This window comes from Ascidiella aspersa, chromosome 1 (assembly GCF_963924565.1).
Source record: "Ascidiella aspersa chromosome 1, kaAscAspe10.2, whole genome shotgun sequence".
Classification (NCBI taxonomy): Eukaryota; Metazoa; Chordata; class Ascidiacea; order Phlebobranchia; family Ascidiidae; genus Ascidiella; species Ascidiella aspersa.
In genome coordinates this window covers 3,021,018-3,036,439 of record NC_139447.1, presented here as the reverse complement: position 1 = coordinate 3,036,439, position 15,422 = coordinate 3,021,018, and the positions used below count along the sequence as shown (strand labels likewise).

The window sequence follows — 15,422 nt, the reverse complement described above, 5'->3', positions numbered from 1 at the left end:
GCAAAACAACAACTCAACCAATCAACCCACCTATATGTATTTTGTTTTTAATAAATAGCCGGATAACCGTAGGGCTTGACCATCGCAGGCCTGATATAACTTTGGTTTGAAGAAACTAATAATTTTATTATCGTTAAAAAAACGAAAAATAAATATCGACATTTAGTTTGGAATGGCACAAGACAATATTCTAACCGTCATATATCTTCTTTAGGTTGCCAACGTTCCTTATGCATTTTTGCTTAATATTCTTCTTAAACGTTGATATTTCCTATTTTCTGTTGTAACCTTAATTCCGTATACCTTCAGGGTCAACTGACTCGATAACCATTTTGTGGTTCTTCATTGATCCTTTGCTACTGTGTTCACATTGTAGCAACAAACAAATAAACAGTTAGGAAAAAATAAGGCGCAAAACTCATGCGTTGTAAGATAACAGCAAATATTTGGCATAAGCAAAACCACAACTCAACAATTCAACCTACTTATTTCTTGGCGCAGTGACACCCCTTTGTCCAGCGGGCTGTCCACTCCCACTGAGACCCCGTCAGAGAAGGCCGACGAAGAAGCACGTGATGTCATGGCTACGCAATCTGTTGACGTCATCAGTTTTGACGACACCGAACTGGACTTGCAGTGCGATAAGTCGCTCGAAAAGGTGAAGTTTTTCAGCTGATGTTGATGTTTTGTATTTTTTTCTCAGATGTGCAACAGCTTTATATTGTGACGTTACTTCATGTAGGAATGTAATTTGTCTCAAAATGTTGGGGTGAAATTTGCTTACAAAACGTCGCCGTATTTGTTATGACAATTTTAAAATGTAGTTTTTCGCAATTGGCTTTTTATTAAACATGTTTGCCTTCCCTATATGTTACATATCACGTACCTCCTTCTTTTATTTTGGGCAGGTTGCCATTTAATGTTTTTTAACTGCAAGAATTCTAGAAGTTCCCCGGTTTTGACTATCTTTTATTTCGCTAGGCCTAGCCGTACAAAAATTTACGAAATTCACGGAGTTCTCCTTTGTCTGTTTCTTAGTTGTTTTTTTAAGGAGCTTTTTGCATTATTTAACAACAAAGTTTTTTGTTAAACATATATTACCAAAAATTAGTTGATCTGTAACTGATTTAGTTATTACATTGAAATAAGCTACCTTTTACAAAGTGGAAGAATTGTGGTTGCAAAGTTATTTAAAGGGACACGTTTTTCTTAGTCTAACTCGAACCACACATACAGTTTAATTTCCTGTTTTTCATCTGAGTTTGTCGGCCCGATTCTAAGCTTGTCCTTTAAATAACTTTGCTACCATCTTTATTTCACTTTGTACAAGGTAGCTTATTTAAATGTCTGCCCGAATCTAAGACATGTCAATTAAGATTCCAAGTATTTAGACGCCCTGGACTTCCAGCAGAGCGTCAAAACGCTCTGGAATTTGACAAAACTTCCACACGCAGTTAGTGGGCAAATTTTAATTCTGACAATGCTATAATAAAGTTTAGTTAAACTGTTTAGGTTCAGCTAAATAATGTGCGAAATTACAGCGTGGGAAATTGTCCGTTCGTACCTACATATATATAAACCGAAGTGCCAAATTCGCAAAATATGGCCCCCATTATCACGTTTTCGGACTGTATTAACGGCCTTTAATGCCTTGAAAAATACTAGAAGGCACAGGTCGAATTTTAAAGGAGCTACTTCTCCTATTTATCTGTGTAGCTTCTGTCCGCTTCCACGCTCTTCTAAAACCCTCCCCTATGCTTATACACAGGACGAAGCGCCCCTGTCTGACATCGGCTTCAGTTTGAGCACGACCAGCGCCTCCAAGGTGGCCATACTCGAGTCGCCGCCAAGCACCACCGACCTAGACTCGGCCTACAACCTTCCAAGTATGGCTGGAAGCGGTGGGGTTTGCAGCACAGCAGGTCAATTTACAAACATTTTGACACGCAAGTGCCTTCTTGTAAAAGTTCCTGAACGATAAAAATCACGCAGTGCCTTGTTGTAAATTCTGGAATCGTTTCGCTTGTTAAATTGAACTATTTGCTCACTTGTCAGAAACACTATAGCCTTAAGGGAATATCATGGTATAAATTACATTTTTCGAGAGCTGTATATTCGGCGTTATGGTGATTCAGTTGCTTTTTTGTACAAGTTTGTTTCAATAACTACGGTTTAACACCAATTAAAACAGTGTTTTTTTTTTAAGTCCATTACGATTGACCAAGATTCTAAAAAATGTAAAAATAGAAAATTCGGTGAAATTTGAAAAAAGAGAAAAAGTAAAACTTTAAAAGTAAAGATTTTTTACGTCCATAGTAATTACCAAACTTGCTCCATTGCATAAAAGTTTATTTCAAAATAAATCGTGGATAATTATTAAAGTTTTTTCCTAACCAGAAAATGTAACAAGGCGACATGTTTTTCTCAAATAATAGCAACCGGTCAGTAAATTAACAAGCATTTTACTTTTTATTAGGCTGTAGTTAGACATAAAGAGGATACTAAAGCCAAAACCGACCGTTATGAGCGTTTTGTAAACGTTTCAAATAAATCGTAAGAACCAGCATTTGTTTTGCTTTTTTTACAGAGGCCGATGATCTAAAGACCTCTGAACTTCCGAGCGATACACACGGACGCTTGTCGAGCATCACAGGTATGAAAATGTATGTTATTTATCTTGAAGTTTTTGGATACGCCGAATAAGCAAATTGAACAGGGACTAGCTATATTCACATTCTTTTTTATTTTTTGTTACTGTTTATACATAAGAATTTGGTGGTCATTAACGGGCGTGCCGCGGTATACTGGGAAGCCTTTTATAATGCTCTAGGATGCCGAAAGGTATTTGTGAAGCTTTAAGAATCATTGTTTTTTTAACTGGTAAGCCTCGAATTGCAACATTTGTGTACAATATGAGTACAATTTGTAGCGTTAATTTTGTTGAGTCTTATTTCATTTATTGTGACATTACACTACACCATATTTGAAAAATTTTAGTGGTCACAGGGGTTCCAGCACATATTTAAAATTTCTGAGTCTGCTGTAAGACAATAAAGTTTGGGAATCACTGACATAGATATATACCGTGGTATTTATATGGCCCGATAGATTGTTTAAAACACGTAGTAAAATATTAACGCCAATACAGGAGTAGGTAGCATATTGAACGTTTCGAATAACTCTTTATTCATTTTCAACATTGACGTTGAAAAAACGTTCAAAATGATACCTACTTCTGTATGGGCTTTGATATTCTTACCACGGCTTACTGCAACATCCAACCCTTATCTTGAGATTTATTCAACACGTTCAAAATGATCCCTACTTCTGTATGATCTTTGATATTCATTCTACGTCTAACTAAAACCTCCAGCCATTATCTTCAGATTTATTCGAAACGTTCACAAAATGCCACCTAAATTCTCTATGGGCTTCAATATTCCTACCACGCCCTACTACATTCTTCAACCATTAAACGCCATTGTTTGCCGTGTTTTGTTCATTCTGGCTTTCATCCCACAGATTTTCAGTCGCTGGTTTTGCCAGACGACCGAGAGGCGCAACAGGTCGAGTCAGACCTGGACAGCAACGGAAATCAAGCACACAAGCAGCTTGTTGTTGAACACACACCAGAACCAGAAGAAGGTGATGACTTGTGGCAAAAGGAATTCGAAAATCAAGGTACGCATCCTTTTTATGCGGTATTTAATCTAATACTATAAATTCAAACTTTGTGAAAGTCGTATTTTAAAAGGGTTTAATGTCTTTTTTTCCAGTTGGTTCTGTGTAACCTGAAGGTTACTTTCTATTCGGAGACGTAGATGTTACTTTTAGATTTGCTTAGAAGAAAAAATAAAACTTTATTGCAATGCCTAATGCTTAATGGATTATGATTATTCAGAAAGTTAGTTGTATTTTTTTTTATTAATAATTGCTGATGTTTTGCTTTTATTTAAATCGCCAAATATTTTTTTAAGTTTAAAATAATGTATTTTTCTACTTTTTTTAAAAGTTATACAAATACTTTTAACAGTCTAATGTATATTATATTGCAAGTTTAGATGTCTATCTTTTTGTATTTTTTAAAATACTTCAGAAGAATTTGATTTTTAAAACCGTTCCAAAAAAAATTTATTGAGCTTTTCAGATTAAAATTACGGAAAGATATTTCAAGTTCCAGAAATATATATTTGCACAAGACCCCGAAACCTCATTTCCGCCTTCTAGGTTCCGCTGAAAAGAAAGACTCTTCGCCGCCGTTTGTTGCTTGGCAACCAGCAGAAGACGACAAATCTTCCGGACTCGCGATCTCGAAGGAGGAGGAGAATCAGCTGGAGGACATCAGTGATGAGGAAGAAGAAGACCAACAACACGACAACCGGGATCTGTTTCTCGCTGGAGGAGCGGCTATTTCCGGACAAGGTAACATAAACCCAAAGCCAAGGCACTGTCATGTTTTTTTTAAATAAAATAATGTTTTTTAAGAAAATTTTAGTTTAATATTACACATGGCAGTATTTGGAACTGCATAGTTTAGAAATAGAAGTACTTAAAATTTGTTTTTTTCGCGAAAGACTTGAAATTATATATCGTGTAATTTGACTTTTCTTTTGTTTATTCATTTTTACAGAACGAGTTATCCCAGCAAAAAGCCTTTCAAATAATAAAAAATTATTATACTTTTTAACTTTTGCTGTTGACGTTCTTCATATATTTGTGTTGTGCGATCATTTTTTTAACTGTTCTATTGGTGTTTTTTCGAAATGATTTTTTCAAGTAAGCTTGAAGGACAGTTTTGCCATAGGTTGAGAACCACTGGTTCAGGGCAAACCTTTAAATCTGGTTTAAGCAAAACCTGAAATATTACGATATGGAGAAGAGATCAACAACTAGCAATGTTGGAGCAGGCTTAGATCCCAAAATTAACAAAAATAGTAATAATATTATTATTATTTCATCAATTTAAATCTGGTTGTTGGTCTTCAGACAACTTGAAATATTTTTCCTCTCATTTTAACTTTATGCCAAAATATAGCTTCTCATATATTTCACTTATACTTGGAACTAATATCTGCCATAACAAATAAATGTCTAGACCAGTGGTTCTCAACCTTTTTGTTCTCGCGACCCGTTTTAAGTTTTCGATAACTTTCGCGACCCCCCAATTATAGCGTGTGATACATAAACCTGAGTAAATAATAAACACACTTTAAAATTGCCAAAATTCATATAAGGAAAAAATCCAGTCTAGAATTGTATCGAAATTTGGCTAAAATGCGCTATGCACAACAAGCTAGGTTGAGAACCACTGGTCTAGACTTTTCTTAAATGTATTTTGCTTGATTTAGATCTCGAGTCCTCCACTCCTCCAGGATTCTCGCATCCTCAAAAAGACGAGGACATCTTCCATTCCTTTGGAGTTCACCAGCTCGATCCGGAGGCGAAGGAGTTTGATCCTCTTCATTCATCCTCAACATCCGCCGTCCACCAGCAACTTCCTCCAACTCATCTTCCTGAGTCATCCGAAGCAGCCGAAGATCAGAGTCCGAAAGAGGAGGATGGATTTGGTCGGGATCTGGTGGATCTCCACGCACACGATCTTGGTAAGTCGAATCGGGATTAGATTATTTGTTATTATTTAAAAAACTGTCCGACTTTGAAAAGAAACGACTCAAGAATATTAACCGGAGCATGTCAAAACAGGTTTGTCTTACTAACAAAAATACCGTAATGTGTAAAATAAGGGGTGAATGTGTAGTGGCAGTTTCTTCCAATTGGCCAAAAATTAGGCCGGAAAGTAGGACTAAAGTAGGCCCTTTTTCCGACTTTTTGTAAATCTACACACAATAAGTAGCACACGACAATACCTATAAACTGTATATTGATATGGTTCTGTAGATCCCCCTTCACTGTGAAGTTGCTTGCACCTACAGAATGTAGCACGTCAGGGTTACTCGCCAGTTTGGCGAGCGGCTATCAATCAGCACTCGCCAGGACGAAATAACACTCGCCAAATTTTTGGCAGCTGTCTGCAAATTTCCGTCCTAGCGCGGTAATTTCTTGGGTTATCGTTAACCAGTATTTTTCTATACGAAAACACCAGATTGTAAACTTTAGATTTTGCGCGGGAGAGACAATTTTGCAGCTTTAAATTGCGCGGCTGTAATAAAGTTATCTGTAAAATTTGCACGGCTGAAAATGGAATACTATACTGAAAACTCTTAACGCGACGAAAGTTTTGCGCGTTTGAGCGATTTTTCGCGGCTGACTGAATTTTACGTTGACTTTACATGAAATGCGCGGCTGTAACCGCGGCCGACCGGGTACTTTCCAACCTATCGTATACATTTGTTTTTACAAAAGTTTGGTCGTTTATTTTTATGCATGGATGAACAAATGAATGGATGAACAAACAAATGAATGACCTATAAAGCAGTTTACACTTAAAACAATGTTTTTCAGCCAAGGTATTCTTTAGTGAAAAAATAACACTGTCAATTCCTTGCGCGCTCTTTTTTTCGTGTTCTGTGTTTTCTGTGCTTCAAGGACGTTTCATCCAGGTTGCTTCGCGCCACAAACAAAACGCCACATTTCGCCCAACACTATAGTTACTGTTTGAACAGATAAAATAATGACAAAATAATTGTAAATTTACAACTAAACCATTTATTCGCTGAGTTAACAACCATGCATCAGAGGTTCTGTGCTGCGCGATGCCCTATAGTGGGTCGTTTCTATGTTCCAAGGGCGTCCGCAATGGTTTCGATTCGTATCTATCTTAAATACGGTATAAAATATTTACATACAGTTATTCAACATACTTACGTAGACTAATTACTAATGCTCAGCTGTAGTTACACAAGTAGGCGATATTTCAAATATCGTAGTGTTCAGTGGTCCGATTTAGTCCCTCATTTAAAAAAACATTGCTTATAAATATTATTATAAGACATTTGCTTTGAACTTATTGTTACCCAAAACTGCACGTCCAATAAACTTTTCCAAAGGCGTCAACGACGTTGAAGTTAAACAATAAACCACATAACTGTTTACCACTGCAGCAATTACGTCTTTGATTGTTCGCCGGTAAACGATTTTTTTAAACGGGACAAAGAGTCTTTATTACGAGCTTTGAACGTGACTTCGATCAACCTTATTATTTGTGTAGTGTTGAATGTATTTGCACCTTAGTGTTTAAGAAAATATTTTTAGTAGTGGCGCTTAACACAAGTTGTCCTGCACCAACTAATTAAATTTTTCGCCGAAGCCACTCGCCAGTCGGGCGAGTGGGTGTCAATCAGCACTCGCCAAGAGCAATTTGTACTCGCATTGGCGAGTGGGCGAGTGCTTAAGTCCAACCCTGCACGTATTGGCGTATGGTAAACAGGTTTTATTAACTGCTTTTTATTACTAAACATGAACTATAGTAATATGTAAAGTAAGGGGTGAATGAGTAGTGGCAGTTTTCTTCTCTTTTCCAAATAGTAGGCCGGGAATAACTGAAATGCCAGTATATGTTGATTGTTGGGTTAATATAACATCTTGAAACTGTATACAATAAGATCTATAAAATGTATAATGACATGGTACTGTAGATCCCCTTCAATATGAAGTTGCTTGTAACAACAGAATGTAGCAAGCAATGACGTATGGTTGTTTCTCGACTCGCTCCTCTCTGAGCCTGTGTAGCTCAGTTGGTAGAGCGACGATCCCAGGATGACCGATGTTGTGAGTTCGAACCTCACTACAGGCTGGTTGTTTTTCTAGCTTACCTTGCTGCTTGCTTGCATCATTGATCGACAGATGGCTTTCGGTGTACTAATATACGCAAGCTGATATCGTTGGTCAAAAAGCAGCTTTAGAAGGGCTGGCATATCACAGTCGTAGATATGTGTGTGAATTTTTCATTGAAACCAAAATAAAGTAATGTGTAAAGTAAGGGGTGAATATGTAGTGGCAGTTTCTTCCCATTGCCCAAAAAGTATACCAGTATTAACTGAAATGTCGGTATATGTTGAGTTGAGGTCTTTTTCCGACTTTTATTTCCAACGTTCTAGTATAACAATGCGCTTTGTTGACGTCATAATGTTAAGATGTTTTTGTTGGACTTTATAGAAATGTTGAATACCTTACAGGAATAACTATTTAGCACATTGTAGTGGAAATATCTCATTAAGTTTGTCGATTTTTTTTTTCGCTTTAAAGTAAACCTGATCTTATGATTCGACTAGTCATTGTTTTAAACAAGATATTTATAACAAATTACATTTGGTCGTTATGCTTGTAAAACATGGTTCATTTTTTTTCTAACCTCCAATACGGGTTTTCAAAATTGCTTACTGCTGGCGTGTTGTTGTCCTATGGACGTTTTATTTAGGCGAAGTGTTTTGACATTTAAAGTTAATTATGTGGCTTACGACAAGGCACACGTCACTTGATAACGTTATTCAAATCCCAGTGCGATAGCGACTGTCTGCGACAGTCTGTGTCGCGACAATAAATCTGGATTGTAAGGTTGATCACGTCGCCAAAAATAATGTATGAAGCGCCATTTTAAATTGAAGACAGCAACCAGTGATCATAAAACTCAGAAAATCACCTTGTTTTCTATTTGGCTTGATTACAAACTCAAACGGAACATTATATTAAAATTTTGGTTTACCAGAGTTAATTCCACACTAATGTATAAATTTATTTATGAAATCAGCTTAAGAGACTGTTTTTGTTATTTGGTGTGTCGTTTGTGTGGAAAAAACGCAAATCGCTTAAAAATGCACTGGGAAAGAGGAATAAAAAGCTGAAGTAAATATAAACAATTAAAAGCGGGTTTTCCAACATTTACCTTGAGCCTGGGGTCAACTTGTATAATTCCTTTAAATCACTTAAAATGGTATTTTCGAAAGAAGAATAAAATGCTGAGTTGAACGTAAACCACCTTAAACTGTGACTCCACTCGGCAGCTGACGTGCACCTAGGGTCGTCTGGCCCGCGGGGTCAGGTCGCGCCATTAGGCCCGCTCATCATTTATGCACGAGATCTGATAACCCCCCATCCGCACGAATTTTTTTCCTGGGTTATCTCGTCTCGTATCGCCGACACCTTTTTTAAAAATGCAAAAATAGGCATTAAGATTCTTTATCGGCTGCCACAACCACAAGTTCTTTTCAAGCTTAAATTTTTTTTTGTTGACTTTTAGTTGTTTTGCATATTGAAAAGCCTTTAAGCTTAGAACCCTAAGCATTATTACACAAGCCTGCCCTTTGAAATATTGGTTTAAGATATTTTTTTAATCCAGTAGCTTGTTATAGAACTCAGTTAGCGCGTTTAAACTTGAAAACGTAATAAAAAAATCTGATTAAAATTCTTAAAAATACTTTGTGGCAGTGACTGTTCTCAATTTTACAACCAAGCAAAAATTCATAATTTAAAATCCTTAAATAGTTAAAATACAACAATCGAGCTTTTTTATACCTTAATAACGTGTATTTGCCTAAAATCATGGAAGCCATTTCATTTGCACGTTTAAACATTTGTTGCTTATTTAAGCAAAGCAAGCCGTGTGATATCAGATCAGATCGTTATTCGTTTTCACAAAATATCATTAACGATATCAAAATATACGACACCTCTCCAACTGAAACTATAGATAAAACCCGCTTTTAGCACGATAGCAAAGCTGCAAGCTTTGATCTGTTTACAGCAAACGTCAAGTGTTTTCTACGATGACGTAATTGTAATTTAAAGGTTAAACACATGCGTTCGATGTGTGTCGAGTCTGGTGTCTATAGATGCGTCAGCAAGCTGTTACATGTGTGCTTGCGTACTTGTGTATGCACAATCTGACTCCCCATGGACCAATGTCGTTATTTCATAACTTAACGTTTTCGTGTTTTCAGTCAACTTCTCCAGCCATTTTTTTTGTTTGGCCCAGGTTTTTGAATTGCTTTTTTTAAAAGCTTTGGTGCATGTTAAGAAATTTTCAGAGGCCTCAAGTAAGTTATTCAAGTATGTAACAAAAATCGATAGCTGCAATTACAGTAGGCTATATTTTGACGATTCTTTTACATTTTTTAACGTTCCACCAGCCCCCTTTACTTAATAAGGGAGTTGTAAAGAGATTAAATCACACATGTTCTGATTTCTGACAAATAGAGCATATGACGCCAACAGTGAAGTAATAAACGGACATGTTCTGAAGCTTTTCAAGATGTGCTTTCCTCCCAGAAGCTTTTAACATGTTTACAATGATAAAATAGATATGCTTTATAGTTTCCAGTTGTTCCGACAGTAAACTCTTCGGCCCGAGATGACGATACACACCTTCCAAATAGCATATGCCGCCAATAATGGCGTGAGGTATCAGCAGCCCACAAGCGCCTCTCATGAATAAAACAATCAACATAGAAGCATTCCGACCACTCTTAAGCTCGTCTAAATTATTTACAATTTCTTCCCGAGCCATTCGAGCTATGGTGAAAAACAAGTCTACCGACGCCAATATTGCAGCAGCAATTTCGCCGCGTGTTAATCCACCCTTAGAACTGTCGAGCGCCTTTAATGATGTTTTGGGCGGTTTGCCTAGCCTCATAATTTTTTTATCTGCCTTCTTTGCCCTTTTTTGGATCGACTTGAATTTTTTAACTTAATAAAAATAGCGCTTATTTATAAGGCGCACAAAAAACGGTCGGTCTTGGAGATTGCATGGCGAATAGCGACAGCGTTCCCTTGGTACGAATGTATTTTAGACTATTTTCACGCCCTACGTTTCTATCTGAAAAAGTAATCAAGAATATCTGTTTTGCTGAGAATTGAGGGTGTTCTAATCTAAAGGAATGAAATGGTCTCTTAAATTTCCCCAACTTTCCCTCAAAACGTAGCCCATTTGGAAACTATGTTTTTTTTGCAAAACCAATGAAATAGTAGCGTATCCTTAAAATGATTACCGTTCACCAAAGACAAACCTTAAAAAACGATCTACATATTTGTCTTGTATAACGTCTTACTAGTTTTACCCGATTTAATTTCTTTATTATTTTTCCAACCCGTATTACTTTTTACATTTATTTTTCTCATTACAGGCACACCAGCATCACAAAAGGTCGGCTACGAACAGCAGAGCAGCGTTGACAGCTTAAAGGTGGATTTCGACCGAGCTCCGATAATGTCGATCAGTGAAGCAAGCTTCGACAGTTTTGCCGCTGCTCAGAAAACAGCATCTGATCAACACCAGGTAAATGCTCTAGTAAAAACATATTTGTTTTGTTTTTCTTTTTTATTTATATGATAATTTCGTCATTTTTTTGTTTCGTTTTTTTTTTATGGAAAAATCAGCTTTCTGCCGGCATCTGTCGCAGTTCATTTTTACTTGCGTGTTTTTGTGTACTTTGAAGGTGTCAGACTCTTCAAGTGCTTTTGTGTTACTCGCGAACTGCAACTTTATATGAGATTGTTGCAAAATTAGTTCCTTATTAAACCAATGTGGCCCCTGTAAACTTTGGCGCCGTTGCATAACCGGCCATTAAGCCGTTGCATAACCGGATAATGCCGTTGAACAACCGGCTATTGCCGTTGCATAACCGGCTATTGCCGTTGCATAACCGGCTATTGCCGTTGCATAACCGGCTAATGCCGTTGCGTGCCCGTCTAATGCCATTGCGTACCCGGCTAATGCCATTGCGTACCCGGCTAATGCCATTGCGTACCCGGCTAATAAGTTGCATAACCGGTTGATGCCGTTGCATAACCGGCTAATGCCATTGCATACCCGGTTTCATGAAGTTTCCGATTTTAGAAATCGTTAGAACGCTCTTATCGCAAACCTATTTTCACAACTCACATTGCCGCTTTCCGCGCAGGAGCAAAATATGTTCTCCCTCCACGAGGAATCTGGGAGTAAAGATGAGAATGAGGGAAGGAGCGGATCTTCGCTCCTCGTTGACGTGGAGGGACACGGGATGGAGGATCTTCACTCTTCCCAGGATCGAACCGGTAAGATCGCAAGATAAAAAAACTTGAAATCCGGCACTCGGACCAAAACACACTGGGACGATTTATATGGAAATTTATGGTTTGCTGTTTGTATCAGTGGTTCTCAACCCTTAGTGCTGCGCGACAGCTTAATTTACAAAAAATATGATAACATTAATAATAATAATATTAATAATAATAATATTACTAATAAGGCTGTCGAAATTATAGCTTGTCTTTGATAAATTAAATCGATCAATCAACGTAAAATCTACAGATAGCACTGCGAGCAAGGTTTTCTAGTTACATGTTTAACTTTGAACAATGGCGGTTTCTTCTGAAACCTTGTTCACATTCACAACTATTTCAACGCGACCAGAAAAGTTTAAGAACCACAGTTATTCGCATAAGTTACTATGATCGCTCGACATTTTAAATCTACATTTTGCTTTCTGCACTGTAGTTAGTACAGCCATTCTTTATTACTCGACTAAGTTGAACATAAATTTAAGCGTGGATAAATTCCTAGCGTTTGCTAATGTTATTTCTACCCAAAGTATTTTATTTTAGGTAAAAAAAATGCGTCACACAAAGTAACATAGTAGAGAATTTACTACATTCATTAAATACAAACTTCTTTCCCGGCAGATTTGGAACCGGCACCGATGGCGCCACTGGCCAGTAGCAACCCCTTCGCGGCCGAGCTGACCGCCCACATGACCCCAGAGGGTCAGGGGGTGCAGGGGACCGAGGAGGAGGGGTACTTTCCCGTTCGCACCCAGGACCCCATGATGGCCCAAGATACTACGAGGGGAGCAAGGCCCGTCAAGAAACCGACAGGACATGCCACAGGTGGGTGTTTGTATGTGTGCGTGTGTAAGTTTATGTTTGTGTGTGACTGTTTTTTGTGTGTGTGTGCGTGCGTGTTTGTGTGTTCGTGTGTGTTCTTGTTACTGTCCAGTGTTGACAATGATTTAATGGTACAATTTTTTTTTTCTTGGCCTTTTATACTTGTTCTCACTGCAAATTTTGTGACTATGTTTTTCAACTTTCAAAACACCGTTTTTTATTAATCTAAACGTATTAGTCAAACAGCGAAACCGTTTTAAACATATTCTTAATATTTGTTATAGAAGTCAATGACCCAACTTATGTGTACTTAACTGAAGGCCACGACTCAACATTTGTTTACTTAAGTCAAGTCCATGACTTAACTTAAGTGCACTTGATTCAAGCTCATGGCTAAAGTTTTGTTCACTAAAGTCCAGTATATGACAGCAATTAAATTCAATCCATTACTCAAATGTTTGCATTAAAGTCAAATCAATGACTCCACCACCTGTGTGCACTTGTTGGAACACTAACACTCCAGTTTCTGAGCAGGTAGCGCTGGCAAGAAATCCGAGCCTCCTTCATTCTACGTCGATCTCGCTTACATCCCACACCACGTCAACAGCAACCACGTGGACGTCGAGTTCTTTAAGCGAGTTCGAGCCAGGTTCGTAATAAAATAGTTTTAAAAACAACTAATTTGCAATCGAAGAACTCTTTGACTCTAGCTTTTTATCAACTTGTACCTTGTCGATTTTGACTGTTCGTTTTTATTCTTTGGTGTATGTGCTAAACACGTGTTGCGCTTCTAGCAACGCACTTATCCCGTAGGACCGTCGGCGAAGAATTTAGTAGAATGATAACGATACCGAAGATGCCATTTTAGGCAAAATGATTATTACTGTTTCCATCTTGTAAAACGACTGACTTTCATTAAGAAAATGTGATATTTAAAATATTTAAATTGCATTGCAACGTGAACCTATCGCACCAGGGCAATTATTTCGTTAGAACTTTAGTATGAGGTCCACATATTTAATATTTTAAGATAATATTATCAGTTAAAAATATTTTTTTCCTTTGTTTTAATAATATATGTTTCCTGAAAAATTGTTAAACCGTTGGCTTTTCTCGGTATAAACATAAGTATAAGTTGCACATGTACACAAATATTTGAAGCAGGAGAGGGCGACAGAATCATGCTATAAAAGAAAAGGCTTCCAAAATATTCTACTTGTATAGCTAAATAAATTGTTCACAAGTTTCCCATAGTTTTAACACTATTTTCACAAAAAATTCTAAAAAATTTCATCAATCCGGCTCTCTATTGTTCCTGTACACTCGCTGGTGGTTACGGTGCTGTACCGCGTAAACAATAATCCATTATGACGCAGGTACTACGTTGTGAGCGGTAACGACGTAAGCCGCGACGAGCCGAGCGGACAGGTGCTCGAGTGCCTCCTAGCGGGCAAGAAGCAGTGGGGAAAGCCGCCAGCGGGTGGCGCCCCCGGGCAGGACTGCGAGAACGTTACTGTTCTGCCAACTCACAACACTCCGGCACTTGCTGAGTGGTAAGTAATCGAGTAAAACCGTCGCCACTACTCGGGTTTGGAACGATTACTCGATTTTTTATGCTACCCAACCAAAACGAGTAGTTGTGCAAAATTTTGTCAATTAGACTAACTTTCAGTGTGGTAAACAAATATAGTTACTTAAATAGGTAAAAAAAACGTTTACTAATAAAAATGGTTCTGATTTTTGCAATATCTTAACGAAATAAACATCCAATGTACGGCAGTCAAATTGTTTTAAAAAATTTAACATCAATAACCCAATTATTAAAAAATGTTTATTAAAAACACTTAATTTTAACCCAAGTAACACTCCGGCACAAAATGGAAAGTCGGCTTTAAAAATGCGACGAGTTAGACTCGAGTACTCGCAATTTTATATTTTTTAACCAAAAGGAGTAAAAAATATAAATACAATTTCGCCAAACGGATCCAAAAATAATTACAGCTAGGTTTCTCGATTTAGTTTACGTAAAACTAAATCTGTCGCGACTAAAAACCAATAAGCCTTCAAACAACTAATTAAACTTTTTGTGTCTTGGCTGATTTATACATTGTTGTAGGACATCCACTTTTTTGATTATCTTGTTCAGGTTTTTTTTTAAGGTTTGGTTTGGGTGACCGCTAAGTAGTTTTAAGAGACCGCAAGTGGTTCATTTAAATACCAAAAAGTTGCAAGTCAAAAATTTGGGAAACCGCTGGAGAAATTTGACGGTCCCCCAAAACACCTTAAAAAAAACACTGATCTTGTTTATCAAGTATTTTTGCACTTTTGGGAGGAATTTTTTATAAATCATTTCTCCAATTTATCCTCCTTAACAGAGCTGGTGTAAAACAATGGGCCTGGCGAAAATTTTCTTAAAACTAAAGACATTTTTTCTACTTTTTAAATGCTTTGTTTTAATTTCTAGGTACCAGAAGCAACACCGTGAAATGGAGGCCGAAAACATCCACTTGGTGGCGAGCGGGAGCAAGGTGATGATGCATAACGAGAGCGTTGAAGCGTGCAAAATCGAGTTCTAAGGTTCGTTCCGTATTCAAACGATTTGAGTT

At 37.5% G+C, this 15,422-nt stretch overlaps 1 protein-coding gene across 1 annotated transcript in view; it reads left to right on the top strand.

Annotated features, from left to right (window-relative positions):
- Window positions 1-15,422, top strand: part of LOC146166563 (uncharacterized) — a 37,476-nt gene that overhangs the window by 20,117 nt on the left and 1,937 nt on the right. Inside the window, exons 14-25 of the mRNA XM_083389383.1 lie at window positions 502-658; window positions 1,769-1,922; window positions 2,588-2,653; window positions 3,523-3,681; window positions 4,228-4,422; window positions 5,349-5,603; window positions 11,079-11,230; window positions 11,856-11,988; window positions 12,616-12,819; window positions 13,351-13,465; window positions 14,193-14,369; window positions 15,281-15,393. Of these exons, the coding sequence (XP_083245509.1) occupies window positions 502-658; window positions 1,769-1,922; window positions 2,588-2,653; window positions 3,523-3,681; window positions 4,228-4,422; window positions 5,349-5,603; window positions 11,079-11,230; window positions 11,856-11,988; window positions 12,616-12,819; window positions 13,351-13,465; window positions 14,193-14,369; window positions 15,281-15,392 (1,879 nt within the window). The 3' untranslated portion in view covers window position 15,393. The remainder of the gene's footprint in view (window positions 1-501; window positions 659-1,768; window positions 1,923-2,587; window positions 2,654-3,522; window positions 3,682-4,227; window positions 4,423-5,348; window positions 5,604-11,078; window positions 11,231-11,855; window positions 11,989-12,615; window positions 12,820-13,350; window positions 13,466-14,192; window positions 14,370-15,280; window positions 15,394-15,422) is intronic.